The following is a 27,226-nucleotide window of genomic DNA, read 5'->3' on the forward strand; positions in this document are numbered from 1 at the left end:
CAGCTCAGCACTTTTTTTTCCAACACAAATGTGTAACTGCAGGTTTCTGATAGGCTGTACAATTGTTAGAGCTAATATCCTAAAATCACTAATTTCATTCTCACCATCTCACGTGCTATGCAGGATAGGGACTACTGAAAAGACTTCCCCCCGCCCCTACTTCTGACTTTTTGCTTCAAGTATAGTAGTTTATTTCTTCATTGAGGAGTCACATTTTAAAGTGTTAGCTAAGTAAATTCAGCAACACTCCAAAGCAGACAGAAGTGAAAGAAAACAACTTCCCATTAAACCAAATATGGTGGTTTTGTTTTGGGAGCTCTGGTTTGTCAGTGCTAGAGATGTGCTGTATGGGCAGAATTCTTCTAGCTGCTATCAAGGTGAAAACAGATGTGGGATCCAAGTTTATAAGGTGGTATCAGGGATATTGTGGTAAGAGTTTAGGTGGATCAGAGCACTTAAAAAATCTCTTTTGAGTTTTCTTTTTATAGAGAGAAAAAAAATGTTATTTAGAGCTACATTTGAGTGGTTTTCATCTTGAACATAGTACCAAATGTAATGATAGAGGAAAAATATCAAGAAGATTTACTTGAATTGGGGCCTAATACAATACCTTCATAAGTAATGGAAATATTTCAGTGACAGCATTAAGCTGGGAAAAGAAGGCTTATCCTTTCTGAGTACTACATGTTTTCTGAACTGAAAAAGGCAGACAGAGGTTTGTACAGAAGTAAGTTTGTTACATTAGAGGATCCTAGGTAGATCATTAAAATTATTTAACGACCCTTTATTTTGTCATAACTTGGCTCTAAGCCTACCAATTTGCAACTTTCAGCATTTCTCAGTAGAATTTTTATAGGCAGTGAGTTTGTTACTTTTTTGAAACAGTTGATGAAACCTCTCGCTGGCACTCCTTAATATATAGATAGCTAAAAGGATGATGGCTTAATGCATTCTGTCTTTAAGTAGGTATCCAGACAAAGCTCTGTTTGATTCCCAAATAAAAGATTCTTTGTTTATACCAGAGGAAGTTATTACTTCAGGTTTTTTTCCATGGCCATAAAATTTATTTCACTGCAGAAGCAGTCATCCTGCAACTGTTGGAAATATTTGTGCACAAGCAGATACTGACTTTTTTCATGTCCTTCCAATGTTCTGTGGGATCTGTTATTAAGCATTTGAAAGGTATTACAAAGGAAGATCAAGGCAGATTTGTTGTTGTTACTGATACAAATATGCATTATGATCCTCTTTTATCAGTGCTCAGTTACTTTCATAAAATTCAGTCGGAGCGTTCACAATGGTAATGCCCTTCACTGCAGTGCGGTCTGAGTGTATTTTGTTGTGTCTTGTTACGTTAAGCTGTGGTGACCTGAAAGTATTGTATAAATGACAAATTGCTGCATTCACCCTAGTGAGATATTTCTTCTACCAGTGATATAGGTGATAATGTGTGACAACCTGTAACTCTTCCATTTTCCTGAAAAAATCCAGTAACTGTGGTGAAACATTGTTTGAATGTAAATACATCCTAAGTTCTTAGTTTTTCAGTGGAAATAAGTTGTTTAATGTTTTGAGACAGAATGAAAGGTAATTCCTTCATTCAGGTCTCTTTTATAGGTACTTCTGGCACCAGCTTGTCTTGTATTGTTTGAGCTGCATATATTGACAGAAATAGTGGAAGCTTTTTGGTGAATGTTTGAAGGAGTTACATTACTATAGAATTACATGTAAAAGTTTGATTTATTGCACCTTGGCTTTACTGCATGTATTGGTAAAGGTGTTCAGTCATCTTTCATTTGAGCTGGAATTACCAGCAAACTATTCCAGTACGAAACAGGATTAGCTTAAAGATAAGGTGTGAGCCAAAGAGCACACAAAACCGAACTGATTTCCAGAAATGTAATGGTTTTTATAATTTTATTAAAAGCATAGCAACTTCAGCTGTTAGACTTAAAGTATGTTTCAACAGAATGAAAATTCATGGCCAATTTTCAGTGCTTATTTATTATGATAGATCAGTATCACCTAGAAGGAACCTATCTGCAGTTCACTCAATGTTGAGCAAATTTTGGACAGGTGAGAACTTTATTTTCTGTTACACTTAAAATAAAAGAAATACTATTTAAAAGAAAAGTCTTACTTTATTTTTCTGGTTGCCATTTATTCTCTTCTTATTCCAGTGCCTCCAAATTGATTTTAGGATTTGTGACATTGGGTTTAAAACAGTTTATTATTTTTAGATGTTTTACCATATAATGGGAACTATGTGACTCGTTATTAAATCACATTGTTCTTTGGTTAAAGAACCAATTGAAGAGCCGTGAATTCAGTAGCTCAGTAAATATTTCTGTCTTCTGCAGGTCTGCTCACCTGTTCGCAAGTTTTAGTGGCATAGTTCTTAGACATGTGTCCTGGTTTCAGCTGGGATAGAGTTAACTGTCTTCCTAGTAGCTGGTACAGTGCTATGTTTTGAGTTCAGAGCGAAGAATGTTGATAACACTGATGTTTTCAGTTGTTGCTCAGTAGTGTTTAGACTAATGTCAAGGATTTTTCAGCTTCTCATGCCCAGCCAGTGAGAAAGCTGGAGGGGCACAAGAAGTTGGCACAGGACACAGCCAGGGCACCTGACCCAAACTGGCCAACGGTGTATTCCATACCATGTGACGTCCCATCCAGTACAGAAACGGGGAAGTGGGGGGCAGGGATTCGCCGCTCGGGGACTGGCTGGGTGTCGGTCGGCGGGTGGTGAGCAATTGCACTGCGCATCATTTGTACATTCCAATCCTTTCATTATCGCTGTTGTCATTTTATTAGTGTTATCATTATCATTATTAGTTTCTTCTTTTCTGTTCTATTAAACCGTTCTTATCTCAACCCACGGGTTTTGCTTCTTTTCCCGATTTTCTCCCCCATCCCACTGGGTGGGGGGGAGTGAGTGAGCGGCTGCGTGGTGTTTAGTTGCTGGCTGGGGTTAAACCACGACAACATGTCAAACATAAATTATTTCCATATTGTAGGAGACAAAGAACTGCATTTTAACAAAATAATAAAATTTTCTTGGGACTATGGTACCCAATGTACCGCTCTAGCCTGATGGTACTGTTTCAGTGAGCTAATATCCATTGTAATCAGTTGAGTTGGTGAGATGATGTGAAGTACTGTTCTGAATTAATCAAACAGTTCTTCTCCTGATTGCTTATTAAATCCGCAGAAGCGTGGCAAATTGTATACAATACATGTGGTTCCACTCTACAGCTAAAACAAATCACAAAATAAAAAGAAAGTAAAGAAGAGAGAAGCAGCATGAACAAGAAATACTTACATTAAAGTAGTTATCTGTCTTTAAAATAAATATAATTCAACTCTTCTCACAGGAACTTGAGTTTCTGGAGATTTTACTATCCATATTCAGATATTGGAAGTCATTGCCCTTCTCTTCTGCCATCTCATTGCTCCTGAGCTGTGTAGGACTGTTTGTGCAGGTTAATGTAGGCCTACTTGTAATCCAAATTTATGATCTTCTTTTGCCATGTTATCTATTATTTCCAGTAAAACACAATTTGGTTTAAAAATAGCTAGATCTATGCAGCTTATGAGATTGAACCTGCTGCACTGTCCATGTCTGATGAACAGTCCCATAAATAACATTTCTTTTGTCCTTTATTTTATGGCTCAGTTCAGGCCTGCAGTAGTTAGCAGTTAGGTCTTGAATACGGTGGAAAGTATAAGCCATGCAGATTAGAGACACTGATTAATTGAGGTAGCAACCGTATATATGTCTGGCAGGTGATACTGCTAATTTATACCATGTCAGATATTTCTCATGAAACACAGAACTTGGTGACTTTAGAAATAATTGGTTGATACTTCCACTGATCTCTCTCACATCAGACTTCTTTTCACCAATCTGAAAAACATGTCTTATAATTTCCAATGAGGCTTCTCTTCCATTTTATAGCATCTGATACGTATTTCCATGTGAATTTGAGTCTTTGCTAAATAATTTCTAAAATGCATGTAAAGAATGATCATAGTTAAGAGTTTGGTTAAGCTGTGTGTTGTTAGGAGCAGAAGAGGTGTTGCACATTTTAATTATGTTAGAAAGGAACACCAAAGCAATCAGAACTGACATTCCACTAGTTTAAGTAGGGCATTACTTGTGGGTTTGTTTTTTTTTTTTTTAGGGGGTTTTCTCCTACAAACATTGCTCCTACTGCTGAAGAATTTAAGTTGATGTTTCTTGTATATGACATAGCTGCTGTTGGCATGGCATCTGTAAATCACTGGATAGTACAAGGGTTTTAGTAACTGTATGATCATAGCTTTATTTAAGGAACGCATTAACAAAGCCATCCTTGCCTCAGATCTAAACCATTTGAATATTAACACTAAATGCTTTATCATAAATGTTTTAAATGTATAAGGCAGACTCAGCTTAATGAATTACCCCACATTTCAGCATTACAAAATTGTTCGCACAGCAAATTATAAATTGAGCCAGCAATACTTTGCATCAATTTTCTAACCACCTCCAACTACAAGGAGTTGTATCCGTAGGTACAAATTTTCAAATCATAAAAATATTGGTGAAAAAGATGTATCCAGTCATTTTTGTTACCAGCGCTTAGCAGATTCCACTTGAGTATTGCTTAGCACTTTTCCAGTGTAATTTTAACATAACAAATGGGAGGGTTCCTTGCATATATCCTTGGATATATTTCTCAGTAAGTAAAAAGTTACAGTGTTTGTGAGGGGGGCGTTATTTATTTAGTTAGTTAGTTAGTTTAACATTTCATTCTTCATGTGTTTTTATGACCCCCTTTTGAGAGCCCTGGAGGTCTTCTCTTATTCTCTTCCCCTTATGTGCTGGAATACCTAGAGTTGCTGTACTTCTGATTAGCAATGATTCATCCAAACAAACATTATGTAAAAAGGGTTCTTTCATTAATTGCCATTCTTTTTTTTAATAATTTTCATCCGCTTTTAAAAAAACCCACCCTTCTTTACCACTTTCTGTCAGATATTGAGACTCCAGAGCTAAATACAATTTTCTGTATATATCTTCACTACAGTTTTACAGGAAGAATTTCTAAATTCCTTGCTTTATTAAACGCAGTTCAAAACCACAGTTATTTCTTTGTTGAGCTACCTTGATGCAGGTTGATATCTCTTTTTCTTTGGGTTTTTTTTTGGGGGGGGGGGTCCACTTGTTTCTAGATCACTTTGTTCTAATACTTTTCAGGTATTTCTTTGTCATATCATATATAGTCTGATTCCAGCCTAGATCTAGACAGCTCTTACTGAAGTGTCCTTAGAGCAAGAAATAATTATTGCATGTTAAATTCATAGGCTGGTGGAATATGAGAAGCTGGGGAAAATGGAAAACATTCTCAGATTTCATGGAACAGAACTTTCTGTATTCCATTTTATTCAATATGTTTAAAAATGTGGAGGCTACAATGTATCTATATAATGAAGCATAAGTTAAATTGACCCAAAGCCATGAAACCACATCAGGATATACTGTGATTCAAAGAAAACAAGTCCTGTTGAAGATTATGTGCATTTTGGAAAGAATCCGGCTCCATGTCACACCAGTCTGGAAGGTATGCAGAGCAAGCTCATGTCTGCTATCTAAATCCCATGTCTACTTTGTGCTAGAACCAGACTTCCTGAGGAACAATGCTTTCTTCTCTATTTAAAAGAACTATTTTTTTCTATAAAATTTAATTTATTAGGGTCCCATTTTATGTATTCAACAGAGATGGCATAAAGATAAATGAAGGTGATATTTAAGTTGGGTTTGGCTGCAAAGTCAAATCAGGGATAGGATTTAAATACAGATTTCATGGTATCAAAATCTTATTATCTTCTCCTACCAGATTTTTAATTCATGTGGTGGAATTCCATTGTGAGATCAGGTGAAATTACAGATTCCTGCCCATATCTAGACAGGTTCTGGGAGATAGAACTGTTTTGGGTTGAGATCTGACCCGAAACAAAACCTGCAGAGCCAAGTTCAAATGTGAGGAATTGAATGGAACTAGAGATGCACATGATGTGAATATTCAGGTTCAAGCAAGTTTACCTCAAATTTGGGGTTTTCTGTTTAAAAAAAGAAAGAAAAGAAAATAAAAATTGGAAACCAATAATGAAAAAATTACCATTTGTAAGGTGATTAATCTTATGTATGGAATACAAAATGTATTATCACATCATGCAAATGTTAACTTATGTTGCCATGCACAACAGTTTAATTTGGTTAAATAAGTTCAGAAACATTGGTTGCTTTGTTGATATGCTGCTTATATATAGTGCACAATTACATATCCTGTGTAATTATTGTATATCAATATTTTTAGCCACTTGAATGCCACAGCATAAAATATCTGGATACACATTTTAGCAAATTACAAAGAGAAATGTGTTGTGTTTTGAAACTGCTGTGTTTGCTACTGTACAGGCTTTGCAGGTGTTATGTATGCTTTTCCTACTAGAGTTCAATGATTTTGTCTCATGTAAGTGTTTTATTTGATTTGTCACTGTTGTTTTCTATATTTGAAGCAGGGATTTCCTTTGGTATAAAATAGACTCCATTAGACTTTCTAGTCTAAGTGCAGGAAAACTTGTCTCCTGTCAAAAGACAGAAATACTTTCCATGTTTGTTCTGGCTTAATTCTTTATTTTATGTATTTATGTCCACTGTTTTTTCCACATGATTTAATTCTGGCAATGGATTTTTCCTCATTGGTTTTTTTTTGTCCTCCTACCGTGAGTCTGTTGATTCAGCTGTATGAGCCTGAAGGATTATACGTTTTACAGAATTGTCAATAAATGGGGTTTAGGTGGTGGTGAATAGCACTGTTTCCTTTTCCGCTAAAAGACAAACAGAACGTCTTCTAATGCCCTTGTGTGCTGGGCTGTATCTCATGCATCTCTGTGGCAGTGATCAGAATGTGAATGTTAGTGGTTTCTAAGCGGTTAGAGGAGATACGAAGTATGTAGGACTAGCACTGGTATCTCATGCCAAATGCTCCACGAAGGAAAACGAAACTCCAAGTTCTTAAGAGCTCGGTTTCTACATATTGGATTTAGTTCTTTTAGTTTGCTGTACCTGTTCTGGTTTGCTTTGATAGTAACTTAAAGTGGGTATCAGTGCAAAATACCAGTTAATTTCCTTTACCTCTTTACTTAGTCTTCTCTCTCAATATTCTCAAGGATTGAAATTTGTACTTAATATATTCCAGAGTTTGTCTGTATCTTACTGGTTTTATTATAATGAAGGATTAAAATGGATCCTAGAGTATGCATATTTTTATGCTTTGACACATATGTCCTAAGCACTGTTCTGATGCAGGCAGCTGAGCTTTGGTATTAGTAGTCCTCTAGGGTATCCACAGCTGAATCAGAGATATGCTTGGCAGCAGCTGTTATCTCAATTAAATGTGTCAGCTGTACAAATGTAAAGAGCAGAAGTAAAACTTAATGTAGTTGTTCAGAAATGTGAGTATTTGTAGTCACAACAGAGTTCCCAAGTCATAGTTTCATGTAAAGGTGAAGAATTGCTCTGGGAAAAATAGGGGATGGATGAGGGCCATTGCCATGTGGGTGCCTAATTGATCAACCCAGGTAGTTCATTCAAATTTAGTAGTTTAAAATTCTACTAAGATCCAGTAGAACATGCTGTTTCCCTCTAGTTAAAATAATTTTCTCGTTAGTGGGGAAAAACAAAAAGAAAGAATAATACAGATTTTTCTAGTATTCCTGTCATGGGAGTTTCAGGGCCAAGTGTAGCATGACTAACTGTGACTAGAGAAGTCTGTGACATGTGGATGGAACTCTTCCAGCACTTAAATACCATGAATATCCATTATTCTCAAACAGGGCCAGAAACCAAAATAAAATGTCTTCTAAAGGGGCAAAATTCTCATGCTGCAGTCCTGTTCACCTGCCAGGGAAGTACTTTTAACCCCCCCAGAGTGATCAAGGTTTTTTCTTTAAAGAATGATTCAGGGTTCTTTTCCCCCCAGTCTATGAGTTGAGTCTAAATTCCATTGACAGAGGAGCTAGTCTAGCCCCTTGAATTGTGATTCTTTTACTCTGCTATCACACAAAGATTTATAGATAACTTTGTGTTGTATAAAGCTGCTTTGTTCTTGACAGGAAAGCAAACAATTTCTAATTTCACTGGAAAAGCTGCCTGTAGTGTTTTTAATGTCTGTCCTCCTCATTTTTTTTTGTCTGCCATGTCTCTTCCTCAGTGAGCAATATAATTAAAATTCATAGTTTGGCACTAGGATTTTGATTATAGAGTTAATTCTTCATCATTCCTATGTCTCAGATTAATCAGGTTTGCCCAGGATTGTGTCACCCACTAACAAGGTGCTCTAAATTTTTTCTTTTCATTTAGGGTTTGGGCTTTCTGCTGCTTTTTACCCCTTCCATCTTGTCATAATCAAAGCTTTTAAGTTATCTTATAATTCAGCATACATAAGTAAGTCTGGTCAGTGGTCCTCTTTAATTAATGACATGCTTGCCAAGCACAGGAACTTACAGAAGAATGACTGTGTCTGGCTATCAAAAAATTAGTATACGCATTTATGTTGACTTAATCAGCACAAAAGATACTTGTATTTCAGGAAACATTGTCTGTTTAAAATATGATCTTTAGTTTGTTTCCTATTTTTTCTGATTTAGAGGACTACAATAATTGCAAGCAGGTAGTGTTGGAGGTGGGAGAATACCACTCATCTTAGAGGTGAATGTATTTGTTCTTGCTACTTGAACAGGTGAAAAGTAATTGCAAAACTGTGCGAAGTTTGACCTTATTCTTAAGTATCTAAAAGAATCAAGATCAAATCAAATGTTTTATTATGCAGTTAGAGGTTTTATTTTATTTCCATATGAGTTGATTTATTGTTCATAGCATACAGAGGGTACAGATAGTGGAGAAATAACTTGCTCCAGCACTTCCAATTACAAAACTGCTTGTTTCTTTTTCCCTTAGTTGCAAGACAGAAAATATTAAGTTAACCAAGATTTATTTGTTTTCTTATGGGATATAGTTTTTGTATAAATATGTAAATAGAAAGCAAATATTAGGACAGTTAAACTTCCAAAGTTGGACTTTGAAAGACACATGGTTACTGAAATTGTTCACTCCTGCAGTCTTAATTAAGTATCCTTTAATCTCTTGATGGTGTCTTATAATATAGTGATTTCATAATAAGAGCCTTTGGAGGGGGCAGGATGTGAACTACGGTTCCTGATAGAGGAGCTGTTGGATACTTTTCTCTGATTCACCGAGTGGCCTCACACCTTGTCTGCTGTGCATAGCACAGCGGGAGAGGACATTGTGTTACAGTCTAGCCTGGCTCCCTGTGGGTAGGGAGCTCTCCTTTGGTTTGAAGTCCTGTTAAAAAAAGGAGTTGAATTTCAACCTCTTTCTGAGCAAATGCCTTATAGAACAGATCATTATATAAAGAGGGATTATCAGCACCAGTATTCACAGCGGTTCTGCAGAAAAGGATCCCAGCTTTGGAGTCCAAGCTGACAGAAGGATCTCCCTACGCTTGATGGAGACAAAGATGGATTTTCAAACGTACGTCTGGCCTGAGCATTTTCTTCCTAGTTTGCTGTAGACAGTTGTATACAGAGCCTACTCACTGATCTCATCTCTGTCAATGTTACCTCGTTATCTCCAGGTATGATACTCTTGCAGGTATGATGCAGATTTGCTTGTGGGAACCAGAAGGCTGTTAGATCTTATGGTGCTTAATTCTCAGTTGTCTGTACCTTAGCCCTTTTAACAAAGCCAGAGAGCCTTACCTGTTGCTGCTCTGCCATTCAGAGCCAAAAGCAATATCATGCTGTTGTGGGCTAACCCTGGTGGGCCGCTCAGCCCACACAGCTGCTTGCTCACTCCCCCACAGTGGGATGGTGGAGAATCAGAAAGTTAAAAGTGAGAAAACTTGTGGGTTGAAATAAAGACAGTTTAACAGGTAAAGCAAAAGCTGTGCACACAAGCAAAGCAAAACAAGGGTTTCACTTGCTACTTCCCATCAGCAAGCAGGTGTTCAGCCATCTCCAGGAAAGCAGGGCTCTATCATGCGTAGCGGTTACTTGGGAAGGCAAACACCATCACTCTGAATGTCCCCCCATCCTTGTAGGCAATATCGCTTTTGACAGTTGGGGTCAGCTGTGTCCCCTCCTGACTTCTTGTGCACCCCCAGCCTACTCCCCAGCAGGACAGGGTGAGAAGCAGAAAAGGCCTTGAACGCTGTGCAAGCACTGCTCAGCAGTAACTGAAATGTCCCAGTGTTAACGCTGTTTTCAGCACAAATACAAAATGGCACCTTACAAGCTACTGTGAAGAAACTTAACTCTATCCCAGCCAAAACCACTACAGTATTTTTTAAAAACTTACTGAGCAATCACACAGAACATGTTCCATGCGTTTTAAGCATTTGTCAAAGTTGCATGTGCCGAATAATTGTTCATATTAATTTTGTTGCATGTACTCTTATATTCCAGCTAACAAATCACTCCAGGAAAATGATGAGATGGTACACATGGTCTGATTGCCTGAAGGATACTTTTATTTTTAATCATGACTCAGTTGCATTTCCATCTGGCAGAAAACTGCTTAGGACAATTTACACATTTTCAAGTGTGCCACAAGCTATAATAGGCATTTTAAATTTCTGAAATCTGTATGCTTTGAATTAAGACTTTGTTGCTTGTATTGAAGTTGTCCACATTGCAGTTTTTCCTCACTATCATATTTCTGAACCAACTTTGTTTTCAGCCTGTTGTTTAGTGTTCTTCTCATTAAGATGTACTATTTCAGTATTTACAATATCTTCGTCTGACTCTTCTGAAATAGGTTATGTACGTTCAATATTGCTCTTCACTGGTGATATTTGAAATTCAGATACAGCTTGTTTACCTAGCAGTACTGGGAATTTCTAATAAATTCTGCCTTGTTTGAAGGAAGATTATCTTTACAGTCTTAGGCTATGGCAGCTTTAGTATCTTGCACCAAGTGGAATAATAAGCTATAATTTTTATGCAAAATCTGAGAATGTGATTTTAGAAGTTAGGGTGTTTAAAGTAAGTTTGAAGATTGCATTATTTTCATTTCCACCAAGTAGAAGAATGCAAGATTCAGGCAGGAAATCATGCTGATCATTTACCTTGAGAGAGATAAGGAAAGAATAAATATTTGTATTGTACTGGGGAGAAAGAATGGGGTTTGTCATATCATTATGTTCTACCTTGCAATAACGTTGCAACATTGAAATAATATACTTTAGAAGATTAACATATACATGATTATTTTAATGGATGGGATTTTGTTTTATATTACCACAAAATTTCAGCTTTCCAGCAATGTGAAACATTGTCACCTATTGTTCAAAATAACTGATAGGCTATTTAGCATACAAGAATAAGCTTTGTTTCTTTCTACCTGTTGGCAGAGAAATTTGCTAACCAATGAGTGAGATGTTATTTAACCTAAGTGTGCGGTATGATAAAGATGCTTTTCCCGTAGCAAACTATTCAAGTCTTGTGTGTCTTCTACCCTCTTGATATATTAAAAAAAAAAAAAACAAACCACAACCAAAAAAACAAAAAAGCCAAAAACAATCAAGAAGTTTGCTCGAGTTTTACAATTTCATAACACAAAATCTAAATAAATTAGCTTTTGAAGCTAATTATGAAGCAGCTTCTTGTGTTCCTATTAATATTGTTACTTTGTTTATTCTCTAAACTCTTTAAAGCAAGGAAGCATAACAGAAATATGTCAAAGTATCTCCATTAGTAAGGCTCTGTTGGTTAGCCTGGAGCGTGTTTTGTCTAAGCAGCACAACTCAATCAATACCTTTCTTGCCTGAGAGAGACGAGGGAGTCTCTATGGTGAACCAGCCTCCACGTGCACTTATAAATGTTCCAAGATTGTTCCTGTGTTTAGTCGAATTCTGTGCTTCTGATGCTGGATAGAACCAGAACACTTACTGTTGTCATTGCCTGTGTATTTAGGGTTCATACTGTGCTAGCAAATTGACAAAAAGAAAATAATCTGAGAGGACTGGCCCAAATATGTCTGTGCCTGTAACTTCAATGAAGAGACATACCCTTAACTGAAGATGTCTATCAGACCTCCTAAAACTGAAAGATTCTTTCAAATTTCAGGTTAACTTTCTCTGAACAGCAAACTGTTAGTCCCCTGAATAATTTGATTATAATCTTTTCAGTGGATCTTCAGTGTCAGTTTTGCAGAGTCAGCTTTGCAAGTAGAAACCTTGGAGTCTTGCTTCTGCGTGTCTGCTGTGCTTTTACTATGGCTGTACCTGACTGTGCCACTTGCAAAAGCACCACAAATTATCCTCAGCGTGTTCAGAAAAACTGAGGCTGATACGGTTTTACCTTCATAATGTGAATCCCAAAATAAGGCATTTTGTGTATCACCTTGCAGTAACTGACTGGTTCACATGGGCAGGTCTGGGGAAAGAACTGCTGTTTCTCTGACTGTCAACCAAGATTCCTGCGCTGCTCTTTGCAGGCACTTGTCACAGTTGGACAATGAGGGCTAAGTTCTGCTTTACTCTTAAAATATAGGTTCACCTTCTTTATGGAAAATAAATTTTTTTCCAGTTTTGCTACTTTTACTTTTTCTACATAGAATGACTTGCAGAAAATTTGCTACTGTGAAAATTAATTGATCTGTGAGTTAATATTAATTAGGGAATAGTATATCATTCTTTTTTGTTTCAAGTCAAGATAATTAAAGTAGTTTTTTTAAGTGAAATTTTGAGCATATTGTATATCAGTTTTGTAATTTTAATCAAAATTTACAGCAGTTGTTTTTTTTAAATTAAACTATTATATAAGCTAAAAGGAGCAGAGGTCAAAAACTTTGGCAATTTTAGCGATGTCATGATATTCGGGTACCTTAGTTGTCCCTTGCAGTCATTTGCATGTAATAGGTGGATTTTTTTAAATTATTTTTTTAGAAGGTTTTTTCCATTTGTAGTAAAGACAAATGAGTATCAGTAATAACAGTCATTGAGGCTTGCTTATAAGAGCTCTTTCATAAGGCACTCAAGTCTTGAAGTGTAGGAGGAGGTTGAACATTAGTATGGTAAATAGCTATGAGGCTTTTTTATTGCTTAAAAAAAAAATAAATCTCAGGACTGAAAGCTGTGTATCTTTTCAACTTGGCATGATGAAGAACACAAGCCAAAATTATGCTGTTGGTGATCGGCTGTTATGTTGGAACTATAATTATACTACATCAGTGAAAGATTGTTTTGTACTGCAGACCGAGGATATTGCTTAAGATGCATACATTCTGATACTTCTTAATTGAATGAGTTCATTTAATACAACCCATTTTGTGGGGTAATGGTATTTGTTTTAGGTAGTTTTCTGTGTTGCTTGTTCAACATTTATGGAGATGGCATACAGTGTTCCATTTAGGATTTTTCAAAATTTGTAGTAAGAACTGTCAGATCTCTTCAGAAAATGCAGGAATCAGACTGAATCAAGATTAATGGCTGTTTATAGACTGTGAAGCCTCCAGGGTAATACAGAAGGTGGAGAGGTCACAGTGTTCAAGAGCAACTCTATCTGATTTTTCAATTGGAGTCTAGAAGTATAAGTTATACAACCAGGAATGAAACCCAGAGCTAGCTTTGTTTCATAACATTTGACTGTTCAGATATTATTTTTTTTATTGTTATTAATAAAAGATACACCAACAAAGACATCGGTGTCCTGTACACCCAGTGTTAGAATTAGAAACAGCCATATTAAAATGGAATTAATGTTTGGCTTCTGCAGAGAAGCCTCACTGATCTGTTGCGTTTGTCCTGGCTGTATGAAATCTTTCATTGTGGTGAAAAGTAGTTGGTAAAGGGATTTTTTTTAATTATTATTTAAAGCTTCCATGAGCACACACTTGCACTAACAGGCTATTTCTCCATTTCTGAACCAGAAGGTCCCTCATTTTGCTTTTCTTGGCAAATTAGTCCAGAAAGACTTTTGATAGATTTCACAGCTCTTTAAATTTTTTTTTTTTTTTTTTTTTTTTAAATTGTGCTGGAGCCAGCATCCTGAATAGATGCAAGCTTTCTGTGAAATTTATACTCTTTTTACTCCTTTTCTTATTTTATTTTTTTAACAGTTGCTTGGTTCTTACAGGTCTGCACAATATAGTCCAACTGAATTATTTATATTTTAGTGCATAGAAGTTTGTCATGCTTAACTTGTGCTACTTACCTTTTTTTTTCTTTTTCCCTATAGGTATATCCGAATTGTTGGGACCCACAACACAGTGAACAAAGTTTTCCATATTGTGGCGTTTGAATGCATGTTCACAAACAAAACCTTTACTCTTGAGAAAGGCCTGATAGGTAAGAGATAAAACTGTTTTCCTTTCACATGAACCATTGCGAACACATGCCTTTTAAGACTGGCCCTCACTACACTCTTACTCTATTTCTGTTTCCACACGGAAATCTCTAACTTGAGTTAAATGATGCTGTAAGCTTAGAATTAGTTGGCTAGTCCTTGCGACTCCTTTGATATTCCAGTTCTGTGGATTAATTAGTGATGTTACAGGAATCCTAAAGTTCAAATTAAATCAACTGCTGCTGATACCAGTAATTGAGTAACTCAGTGCTGCTAATCCAGTTCTTCTTTGCATGTCATAGTATGGTTGCACTTGCCTCCCAGTAGGTTAGCCTGAATTCTGTAATGAGGATGGAGTAACCAGAGCTATTTATTGCAGTGAAGATGGATTTGGGCATTTAGGGCCTATTATACAGCCTAGTTCCAACTGCTCAAGGTAAACTCTCGTGTGTTGATTTTCCCCAAAGAGCCATAGACACGCTTAGCCATGGCAGAACACTATATTGGCTACCCTTATTCTCAGAGCACCGCACTGATGGAGCTCTGTTACCTCTGGAGCTCCCAATAGCTTGTATAATACTGATTTAAGTTCTTCTACATAGTACTGAATTACTTAAGGTAGAAATCCCCAACAGACCAACAATACTGAATGATAAAATATGTCAAAGTAAGATTTAATATTGATTTTTTTAATAGTTCAAACAGGGTGATTTCTGTGCTTTCTTCCATATAAACTCACGTGAGTGAGATCCTGAAATTCATTGGGAATACTTTTGTGCAGCTTTCAGTAGTTGTCTAGGTGGGATTTCCCACAGTTTGTTACTTCTGGCATGAAAATTGAGTATTTCAGCAAAATTCTTCATGAGTTCATGCTCGTTTTAAACATATATTTAAATTTTAAGTATGCACCTATGATAGATGGAAGGGAAAACAGATTTCAAGAAAGAATGAGAGGGAAGATTTTAGTAAGACATATTTCTTTTAAATTTTTTTCTGAGAAAACTATAGTATCTAGCTGTGAAAAACTGAGACCAAACTCCTTCAGCCCATTCCCCATGTGTTACACAAAGGCATCGCATGGTTACACCTGATCTCATGAGGTTTGCTGTGTAATTTCATGATGTTTTTTTAGAAGCATACAATAAGTAGCCTGACAAATCACACTTTACTAATTTTTATGTTATATAGCCCCAAAATGTACAAGCTCTTCCATAATGCAAATAGAAAGTTTACCCTTTGTTTTAGGGAGTTTGCAAGTAGTATTGCAATTGCTGTTGACAAGAAAATGGAATAAGGAAGAACTGTGGTTAAAGAAAACATCCACCTTCAGTAATCTAGTGTCCTGGTTTCAGCTGGGATAGAGTTAACTGTCTTCCTAGTAGCTGGTACAGTGCTATGTTTTGAGTTCAGTATGCGAAGAATGTTGGTAACACTGATGTTTTCAGTTGTTGCTAAGTAGTGTTTAGTCTAAAGTCAAGGATTTTTCAGCTTCTCAAAGCCCAGCCAGCAAGAAGGCTGGAGGGGCACAAGAAGTTAGCACAGGACACAGCCAGGGCACCTGACCCAAAGTGGCCAACGGGGTATTCCATACCATGTGATGTCACATTTAGTATAGGAACTGGGGAGGGCAGGGGGAATCGCTGCTCGGAGACTAGCTGGGTGTTGATCGGCAGGTGGTGAGCAATTGCATTGTGCATCACTTGTAGATTCCAATCCTTTTATTATTACTGTTGTCATTTTATTAGTGTTATCATTATCATTAGTAGTTTCTTCTTTTCTGTTCTATTAAACCGTTCTTATCTCAACCCACGAGTTTTACTTATTTTCCCGATTTTCTCCCGCATCCCGCTGGGTGGCGGCGGAGTGAGTGAGCGGCTGCGTGGTGCTTAGTTGCTGACTGGGGTTAAACCATGACATCTAGTTAGCAGAGAAACAAAATATTTCAAGTTTGATTATAACCTTTGAGCTAAGTTTCATATTTAGCACTGCCAGCTATGAATTTTTAAAAACTTCATACAAAATCAGAGTTACTGTGTGCAAACAAGTGGCGTGTATATCTGTATGTATTTGATTGAAGATTATCAGTCATTTAGTAATTACTCAATTTAGGACTTAAATAACATATTAGCTTTTTGTGTGTGTGTGTTAACTGAGAGATTCTTTGGTCGTAACAGCAGGCAAGGTAGTGAATCCGTGTGTGTTAGCGGAAGTGTACTTGTACCATAATTGACTTGTCTTTCATATACTCAATGATGTTTTGTGGTTTAGTGAGCATTTTGGTGAGGCAAACTATTAGATCTGTTTCAGCATTTCATGAGTTTCAAAGATAATCTAGGAGATGGAGACTTTATATGGCTTGATTAAAACTTATCCATTTATGAAATTTTTTTTGTAGTTACAGAATCTTACAGGCAAACAGGGTTTGGACTACATAATAGTAAGTATCCATTGTTGTTCAGGGTGATCAGTGGAATGATGCTGTCATTCAGTGTGGGTCAATCGAACTGTTGTATATATAAGTCATTTGAAGTGATCTACAATAAGCAAAGAGAGGCCTGTAGGGCTCTACAGCTTTTCATATTGAAGGGATGGTAGTCGATACAATTAATAGAAAATTAAAAGAGTAAGAATTCAGTGAGTAGTTAATTGAAAGAGGGATGTGGACTAACTTCCAGTTGTAAATGAAGCAGCAAAAGTCAGATACATGACCCTGCAGAATTTATGGTGAGAAAGGGACAAATGGAAAGATTTTGGGACTAGTTGACGGCAGTCCAGTTGTGAAATGGAGCAGGGGCACAATGACTGTTCCACCAGAATTTATGGCTATCAAATTAATTATTCAAAAATATTCTCAACAGTTGTCCCCCAGGAAAGTGACCTTATATCCATTTAGTACTTTGTTTTACATACCTGTGATAGTCACTGTAAGGTAGCATGTTGTCTGGCTCCCTTGATCAAGCAGTTCCACTTGGGAAAAAAAAAATCTATATGACTACCAATGGATTAGTTGGCACAGATTTATTTATTGCTCTGATGAGTATTTGTGATGTTTGTTTCTATTCCAGCAGTGACTGGATAGGGTAAAGTGAACTGAAAGCAGTTAGGAAAGCTCCACGAAATATATGAAAGTGCAGTAATCAGAGTCAGTTGCTTTTAAGCTTGACTGAGTACAGAAGCTTTCATCCTCAACCCTTGAAAAGCAGTATTAGGTAATACTATTGGGTTCATTGTTTATCTCGTATGGTATTAAATTAGGTTAGAACAAACACAACTGCTGTTTCTATATCCTATTTTATTAAGAAAATGTTGGTCAGCTCTTGAAGGCCATATGGTCCTTCCAGAAAGACTTTGTGACCCTTACTTCTACCAAAACAACACTGAATATAATAGGCAAAGGGTTTGTCATTTGAAGCCTCATTCCAAAGATATAAGGCCACTGAGGTATTTGTTTAGGGATCTTATACGGAGATTTAAGAGTAATTATTTATTTAATTTTCTTGAGACCTATTCAACTTGATCAGAAAGCTGTATATACAAAGAGGGTAATTTATCAGATATATTACTACTGATACATAGTATCTATGTAATGGCTGTCACTGTAAAGTGTAGAGTAGAAGGCTGGTAAACAAATAATAAAAATGAAGCACTGTTTCATGATAACAGCAATTTTATGTTGCTGTGTTTATACTTACAAGGTTTTCATGACAAATTATTAACTTGACATACTACATTAAAAGTTAATATGAAAGATGATTTATACAGTTACTTTATACAATACGGAATGCAGTACTGACACAACCCATTGGTAGCAGTTTTGAAGTAAAAGTAGCAGGAAATGCTCTTTCTAGCACTGTCTGGTGTTTTAGTGTTGGTTTACACTTTGTTGTTTTGTGAAATGAGATAAGTGACAGAAATTAACACAGGTGTTAAATTTGAGATGTAGTTTTCCTTTTGGCATAGTATTATCTCTCAATGTGTAAGTAAATTAACACTTCTACGTACTATATTCACGAGATTGACATAACTGTTTCATTTAACAGGGATGTAAATATTTTTTCATCTCAAAAGCATAGTGTTTGCTTTTAATGAACTTCGCTTCTGAAATTGTGGATGGTCTTTAGTCATTAATATTTAATCTAGAATCCAAAACAAATGAAATTTTTCACAAGCAAGAGACGTGCTCCTTTGGAGACAGAAGTGGTACCCGGTGTGATGTGATGTTTTGTAAAAGCTTCTAATCTGCCCAGTGGCAAGAAGGTACAACAGTGGGTAAGGGGCTGCTTCTATGCAATGCCTCTTTTGGTTTTGGGGGGGGGTTCCACCTAAATATAGGAAATAATTCCTCTTTTCTGCCTCAGAAGGAATAAATTTATAACCTCACTTAGTCCTTTAATCAGTACTCAGTGCTGAGGGGCAGTCAAGGACTATGCAGGCAGGTGGCTTTGACCAGCCTACTGTCCTATTTTGAGCCTGGTTAAGGTCATAGGGAGTGCAGTGTAGAAGGCTTTTATATGAAGTTGTGTTTATCTGTAGTCTGTCTCAGTCTGTCAGACTATCTTGTAACTTGTACATTACACACAGAAGGGAGAACAGCGAATAATGACTGAAGAGCAGGAGATGAACGTAAAACACTGGAATGTCCTTGGTCACCCTCTGGGGAATGCTGTTCAGTACTTATGAATCATTGTGAATCTTCATTTATGTGCTCTTCAATGCCTTGGGAGAATTTGTTTTAAAGGGGAAAAAATGAAATTAATAAATAATCATTCAATTGTCTTTTACTCTCAGACACTTATTTAAAAAAAATAAAAAATTAAATGTGTAACAGAGAGAAACCAGTCGTATCAGTTTCCTAGTGTGTGGTTCAGCTTTGTAGAAGATTGCTCTATCTCTGCCCAAGGAAGCAGTGAGAGATGCTATTTTTGTGTCTAGTTTAATGTTGACTTCACACAAAGCTATCATATTTTGTTTGTTCTCTTTTTAAAAGGTTAGCCTTCTTTCAAAACCATGCAGGTTTACCCAGCAGTGTAAGTCAGCTCTGCTGCAAACATAGCCTTAGGAAATTATGAAAATTTGAAGATGATCTAAATACTGCAGGGATTTTTTTTTTTATTTTTCCCCCCTCTTTCTACAGGAAAGGACAGCCACGTGGTCAGTTTAGTTACTGGTACACATTCTTCAACAGAGATCTGTTCATACAGTTCCAGTTACTTTTTGTCATAGTTTAACCCCAGTCAGCAACTAAGCACCACGCAGCCGCTCACTCACTCCGCCGCCACCCAGTGGGATGGGGGAGAAAATTAGAAGAAGTAAAACTCGTGGGTTGAGATAAGAACGGTTTAATAGAACAGAAAAGAAGAAACTACTAATGATAATGATAACACTAATAAAATGACAATAGTAATAATAAAAGAATTGGAATCTACAAGTGATGCACAATGCAATTGCTCACCACCTGCCGATCAACACCCAGCTAGTCTCCGAGCAGCGATTCCCCCTGCCCTCCCCAGTTCCTATACTAAATGTGACATCACATGGCATGGAATACCCCGTTGGCCACTTTGGGTCAGGTGCCCTGGCTGTGTCCTGTGCTAACTTCTTGTGCCCCTCCAGCCTTCTTGCTGGCTGGGCTTTGAGAAGCTGAAAAATCCTTGACTTTAGACTAAACACTACTTAGCAACAACTGAAAACATCAGTGTTACCAACATTCTTCGCATACTGAACTCAAAACATAGCACTGTACCAGCTACTAGGAAGACAGTTAACTCTATCCCAGCTGAAACCAGGACACTTTTTTTTTTTTTCTTGTTCTTTTCTTCCCATTTCCAGTGCCACAATGAAGGATGCATACTTCCCAGGGCTCTTCTGAAACAATTGCTATTTCTGAAAGCCTTCTTCAGGCAGAATGTTTAATGAAAGAGCCCTATAGTGAGCCGATTGGTTGGCAATTAAAAGTATGGCCAGTTCTAATGACTTGAATACTTTTATTCTAATTTTTGGATCAGAAATCACAAGCTCTAGCAGGTATCAACTGAAAAATCAGCCTTCTCTGAAGTTATTCTAATCCAAACTGAGAGGTGGACATAGACAAATATTAGTGGGGTTTTCTAGCTAAACAGGGCTTGCAGAAAGCTTTTCACTGAAACAAGTGGAAATGCTGTTTATATCTGTTTGAAGTTGATATTTCTTGAGTTCTTGATTGATTTCTTGATTGAAGATTCAAGTGAAATGTAGCAATGTCATCAGCAAGCTTCAGCTCAAGAAAATAAGAAAGAGTATGTGGAAGGGGAGACAGGACTTTGTGACTGTACTTCTAATTAACTGAAATGTCTGTAGACTTAATATTTTCTACCATGTAGCAAGTGAACAAGTGCTAATTCACATACTGAATAAAGACTAGACTTAACAAATCTTTTGGCATGTGGAAAATAATGAAAGCAAAATGCCCAACATGCTTTTAATTATTGAATACAATAAAATCAAACCCTGGAATAATAGTGACATCCCTAATTCTTTTTTTTTTTTTCCTTTGCTCTCAGCTTTCTTTTTTCTAACTGTCGCTTCGTAGTGAGGAAACTTTTGTCAGCTCAGTAGATGTTCAGGTAGAGAAGGAATGCAATTTTACCATTAAAAATGGAGCAATTGAAAGCTGAGCAGTTAATGGATGTCAACATGACAGAAAAATGACTTATTCGTATTAACTAAAACAAAAATTTATTTCTTCTAGTATAATGTCTTGTTTATAGTTTCTTCACAAAGTGATGGTTTTGCGTCTTAAGAGAATTCAGTAAAATGAACAGTTGTATTGCAATGATGACACTTAGCTGAGAACCTTTGACTTGACTGTTGCCTAGACTGCAGTATAAATATATTCAACAGTCCATAATTCTGTAAATTACTGCTTCCCAGTAAAGACTGCTTAGTAGATCTGCACTTTCTCTGTATGTTTATTTTAGTAACTAAATTAAGGTTTGTTAATGGCTGGTTTTGTGAGCTGGTACAGGAGCCCACTCCGTTCTGTTCCTTCCTGTGTTGCACAGAGTTATTTGAGGATTTTCTGTCTTTTCTTTCCCCCATGTTAGCCTATTGATTGCAGTGAAGTTACAGTGGATGGGCAGAAAGCAAAATCTGACCTGTCCAGACTGGGAGATGAAAGAAAGTACTTTACACTTGGATATGGAAGCCAGTTAATAATGGCTGTATTAATTTTGTCCTGAGTACTTCAGGGAAAAAATAATTCCTATGGAAAGTCAAGTATGCTAAAAATTAAGGGAGGGCAGGAAAACCAAAAACAAACAAAAAACCAATCAAAACCTTAAGGAATAATAAATAAATATGACTGAGGCTACCACAGACTCCTGGTATGTTTTTCTCCTGGGGGATCTCTAAGAACAGTTGAATAACATATCTGTCTCATCTTTAAGTATAGCCAGAATAGATAGCCCTTAGGCCATGCCTTGAAAATGACAAACTTTTATAAAAATACTATTACTAGAATTAAATATACTGCCAAACTGCTCATCGCTCCATACTGCAGCATAAGACCAGGAAACAAGAAAGTACATTTTAATGAATGTTTTGATGCAGCTGTCCTGTGCCCTCGCTCATCTTCTTTTGTCTTCTTACAGAATGTGTGTGCTTTCCTGACGCACAACTTTTCTGTTTCATAAAAGCAAATCAGATTTGTCAGAGCAAAACTGCTGTATGAATAGTGGAAAAAAAGAATTTCTGTATTTGTAATCCCCTCTTTTGTTTTCTCTTACAACATGGGTTACTGTAAAAGCTGGATAGCTGGCAGATTAAAAAAAAAAATAGAAACAAGACTGTTGGTTTTGGCAGTATCTTTTTTGTAAACAAGTGACCTAAATTGCAGCAGAAATTCTAACATGAAAAAGGAAGAGAACCAGAAGACTTGAAAATACAGCACAGAGCAGAGTCCCCACCAGATGGTATTTTTAATAAATTTATCCAGCTGATATAAAAGATGATAACATTCAAAATAGGGAGTGGCAGACCTTCCTAGAGAGAAGGAACAAAATGGCACCTTCTGCACACTGCAATTAGTTAGAATCACTTTCTAATTAACCGTTGTAGGGAAGACCAGAATGGTATTAAAAACACACTAAGACAGTTCCTGTGCGGTTGTTGAGGAGTTTGACTAATCAAGGTAACATCTTCTTAGGAGGTCACAATTAGTGCAGAAATCTAAATGCGAGAAGGAGTGGGATGATGCTCAGAGGGCATGCAGGTAAAATATTGGATGAACTGAGCTGTACTGTGTTCAGTTAATGCCTTTACATAGCTCAGAGGGTGTCCAGAGCATGCGATAGAACCTCAACTTGAACACTGATTTTGACACTTCATCTTTTACTGTTTTTTTTTTTTTAACCAAGATTTCAGTAGCTTCCTCTTCCTACAAAAAGCAGCAATATATAGAAGATGCTTTAATGCCTATATTGAATGGATACTCAGAGAAGTTCCCTTACGGCTAGGGAAGAAGGGAAGAAAAGGAAGCCAAGGCAAACTTTATTTTGATGCCAGTACTTTTAGTTTGCATTGTTAGTCTTTGCTTTATTCAGATTGTTCCTGGTGAAGTACTTCTAATGTCTGCCACCTGCTTCTCCATAAGAATCGGTGGGTGCTGGTCTCTTCTGTCAAGTAACTAGTGATAGGACAAGAGGAAATGGCCTCGAGTTGTGCCAGGGGAGGTTTAGATTGGGTATTAGAAAAAATTTCTTTACTGAAAGGGTTGTCAGGCATTGGAACAGGCTGCCCAGGGAAGTGGTGGAGTCACCATCCCTGAAGGTGTTCAAAAAAACGTGTAGACAAGGCACTTCAGGACGTGGTTTAGTGGGCATGGTTGATGGTTGGACTCAATGATCTTAAAGATCTTTTCCAACCTAAACAATTCTATGAATCTAATCTGGGAATTTCTGAATGTCTCTTCAGTAATAGGGAATCAAGAGGTTTCTAGAATAATAATATGGTGGTTTTAGCAACTGTTTTTGAGCAGAGGTGATAGTACATTTGATAGTGCAGTAGATTTTTCAGAAACCATTGCTTTTCCACTGCCTTGGACTATTACTTAGCAACAAGCTTACACTTTTTTTCTGCTGTGTGTTTTATGGTGTTTTGGATGGTTGGTGGCTTTCTTAAGATTATGCTCCTGACACCACTAGCACACTTAAGACACAGAATCTTAGCTCTTCATGGAAAATTATCTCTTTTTTGGGTGCTGGAGACTCTTACAATTAGCTCTGAAATTTCACATAGCTATATTTCAGCCATTTTCAGATGTTGTAGTATTTTAAATACATATTTTACAGACAACTATTAAAAGTATGCAATTAAGTTATCAGTGTGCCGAGGGCTTAAAATGGTACATTTACATCTGTACTATACATGATTTGTTTTTTCGTGAAAATTCTAATAGTGTTGGGTTTACGTCTTCTGTATTTCCAACTTTTTTGTGCCATTTTTGTTTTGGCTTGTTTGTTGTTCTTCTGATTTTCAAAAATTTTTGGTATGAGATATTGTGAATTTGGAAATTTTAAGTTAATCATTGTTATTCAGATAATTTTTGGTAACTTATTTTTCCTCTTTCTTTTAAATTGAATTACCACACAGATTGGTTGTATTTTATCAGAGGCTGACACACAAAATCTTAACTTTTTTTTAATACAGCCTGTGCTGAAAGAATTTTTGTTATCATTTAGATAATCAGTGCTTTCAACACGTTCCCCAAAAAAACAAAGGCTCAACAGGCAACCTTGATTTTTACATGTTCAGAGAGCATCATTTTTCAGCCTTGTTAATATTCATTTTTTTATTGAGAGAGAGAATAGGGAGGTTTTGAAAAGTTGAGGATGTTAGTTAAAAACTGAGCTTTTTAGGGAAGTGCTGGACATGACTAAGGTGTCTTAAATAGCTTTTTTTTTTTTTTTTTTTTTCATCCATCATCTTGCTGGAAGGTGATGTTCAAAAAGCTTGGGGTTCCCTCTGAATTACAAACAGAAAGAAAGTACCATACTTGATTAAATGTTAACAAAGGGAAATAATAGGTAATTCCAAAAACAAGTGTTGAAACACTTGTAAAACAGTGCTGGAAAAGTACTCTATGCACAAGAAAATACACCTCCTTCTTATAGCGTCCTCCCAGAGGAGCTGCTGTTGTTGATTTTTGATGAAATTGCTGAAATTATGTCAAGTTCTAACTATACTATGAATTGTGTTTGATTTGAAAGGAAGGGGGAAACTACTTAGCATTGGATTTAAATCACATTAAGCAGGACTAAGTAAGTACAAGAAGAGCATTCTTCTTAGAAAGTTTTCTGGAAACCAACACTAAAGTTATGTCCTTTGCTAAAGAATAACAACTCCCAATGCTACTTTTTTTTGGGTTTTTTTCCCCCGAGTATGTAATGTTCCCCTGCTTCTAAAAATGCCTATTAAAGGATATATTATGCTTTATCTAATTTGGTTTATAACAGCAGTTTCCAAGCTAGAGCATTCAGTTTTGGATGTACCAGGGAGAAGGAAGAACTGAATTTAGGTGATACTGGCACGTGGACCATAGCGCTGGATATGTACACTTATTGCAAGAGGGGTTGTAGAAGTGAAAGAAAGAGCTCATTACAGATGTTCCAGCACAAGGTAGCAGTTTAGCACTGGCCTGTGCAATTAGAATTGTAACCTTACTTTTTTTTTTCTTTTTACTGAAACTCCCTTCTTCTTGTCATGATTTTGCCAGGAATGCTTTTACTAATTTGAAAATTCTTTGAGTTCCCCAACCTGCTCATTATCCCTGTAATATTCAAATAACTGCATGTAAGGATTATATGGTATTATATTATATTTTATTATATTGCATAATGAAAGAAGGCGAATTTGATATTCTGCAGTAACACCTTTGACTTTCTTGGGCATAGCAGGCTGGTGCATGCTGGCATTTTTATGGCTGCATATGGGATAGAAAAAAGAATTACCTGGCAAAGATCTTTGATGAAATTAACAGGGGGGGGGAAAGTACTGTATAATTCCTATCTCCTGGAGGAAAATCATTATCCTGTGTTTTGGCCTTCCTTTTTTCAAGAGGATGGGTTTTAAGTAGTATCTTTTATTTTGCTATTGGGATTTTATAATTTCTTTTTTGTGGCAGTCAGTCATACCTTTTTCCTGTCTCTTGATGGAATGAGAAGTACTTCTGCACTTGCTGTTCCATTTGTATGGCAGACCTATTGGTGTCTCCTTTCATCTTGTAGTCCAATACTTGTGTTGAAGGGGTTTGCAAGTATTAAAAAGCATTTTCACTTTCTAAATTCTGGGGTGCAATTTCTCATCACAGTCAGAGAGACTGTCAGAAGTACCATCAGGTGTGTGTAGAGAATAGCCTCCTGAGCTGTAAGACTTCAAGCCCTGGTTTTGAAGACTTTGAGTCCTGACTTCCCACAGTCCAGATCAGTGCTTTAAACCATCTCCCACTTATTTTTCTCTCTCTCTCTTTTTTTTTTTTTTTTTTTTGGGGGGGGGGGTGGCGGGGGGGAGGTTTTATCATGAAAACAGGAAGAAATTGTTTGAAAATTTCAGAAGTTTTGCTGGACAAGGTCTTTTCCCCAATTGTATTAAAAGAGTGCTTTCATATCACCAAGACAGAAATCCATCTGTTAATTTACCAAGCTATTCTGGGATCAATGCTATAAAAATTATCTGTACCTCTTGATTCTGCTTCATAGTTCATGTTAAATAAGAGTTATATTTCCATATTTGATCATACTTTCATCCTTTTTTTTTTTTTTTTTTTTCTTTTTCCCAATTCTTTGCCGGAACTAAAGACTGTTGGTATCTGAACTGTTTTCTGACTGTCTGTTGTCTTTGTGTTTTTAATTCACAGTTCCCACTGAAAACATTGCAACAATTGCAGACTGTGCCAGTGTGATTGAGGGTGTAAGCCGCAGTCGCAATGCCTTATTGAATGGAGACACAAAAAACTATGATTGGGATTCTGGGTACACATGCCATCAGCTTGGGAGTGGAGCTATTGTAGTACAGCTAGCACAGCCCTACATGATTGGATCAATAAGGTAAGACGGTTTATTTTTCTCTAAATTAAGGGCAACAGTGAAACTTTTGCTGAGCACAGTTATTTTCTTTAGAGTATATGACATTTGGAAATGATGGTAATTAGGGGGCTAGCTTAGTAGTTGTCATTTGGATTCTCACTTCAGTATAACTGGCATGTTAAAAATTAAATGTGTGAATTATATGTCAAGATACAGCAGTGCAATTCCAGAAGATGCTACATTTCAGATGCATAATAATAGTAATAGTCAAATTGTAAGATTAAAGATATATACTTATATTAAAATAGAAATCTAATTGCAGCCTCACTTGTGGTCAAAGTAGATGCAGTTCCTCATATCCACCTCATTGTGAAAGCAGAAACATTTATTGAAGAAGGCCATCATCTCGAGTAAGCCAGGTTTCCTTTTCACTATACAATTAGTACCAGTTCTTACTTGAACATGGAGTGTATAATAACGGTACAGTAACCTGAATATTACTTTACAGTGTTGGATTAATGAATGTGTTCAGATCTGGATTTGAGTTCATTGAGCTATTTCTACAGTGAATGTCTGTATACATATGAAGAAAAACTTTTGGCTAATGTAGAAACTTTGGAAATAGATTGGAGAGCGGGATTGTTCACAGGTGAAGATTATTCTTGCCAACTTCAGATTCTCTGACTGTAAATTGTTTTTTTGGTTTCATAAAATCAGACATACAAAACCTTGTCTAAATGGCTTCCCATTCT

General features: G+C 36.6%; 1 protein-coding gene across 4 annotated transcripts in view; it reads left to right on the top strand.

Moving 5' to 3' along the window:
• BTBD9 (BTB domain containing 9) overlaps positions 1-27,226 on the top strand; it is a 147,913-nt gene that overhangs the window by 71,643 nt on the left and 49,044 nt on the right. For all 4 annotated transcript variants that reach the window (XM_052806872.1, XM_052806873.1, XM_052806871.1 and 1 more), the window contains 2 exons: positions 14,308-14,417; positions 26,306-26,495. In XM_052806872.1, the coding sequence (XP_052662832.1) occupies positions 14,308-14,417; positions 26,306-26,495 (300 nt within the window). The remainder of the gene's footprint in view (positions 1-14,307; positions 14,418-26,305; positions 26,496-27,226) is intronic.

This window comes from Harpia harpyja, chromosome 13 (assembly GCF_026419915.1).
Source record: "Harpia harpyja isolate bHarHar1 chromosome 13, bHarHar1 primary haplotype, whole genome shotgun sequence".
Lineage (NCBI taxonomy): Eukaryota > Metazoa > Chordata > Aves > Accipitriformes > Accipitridae > Harpia > Harpia harpyja.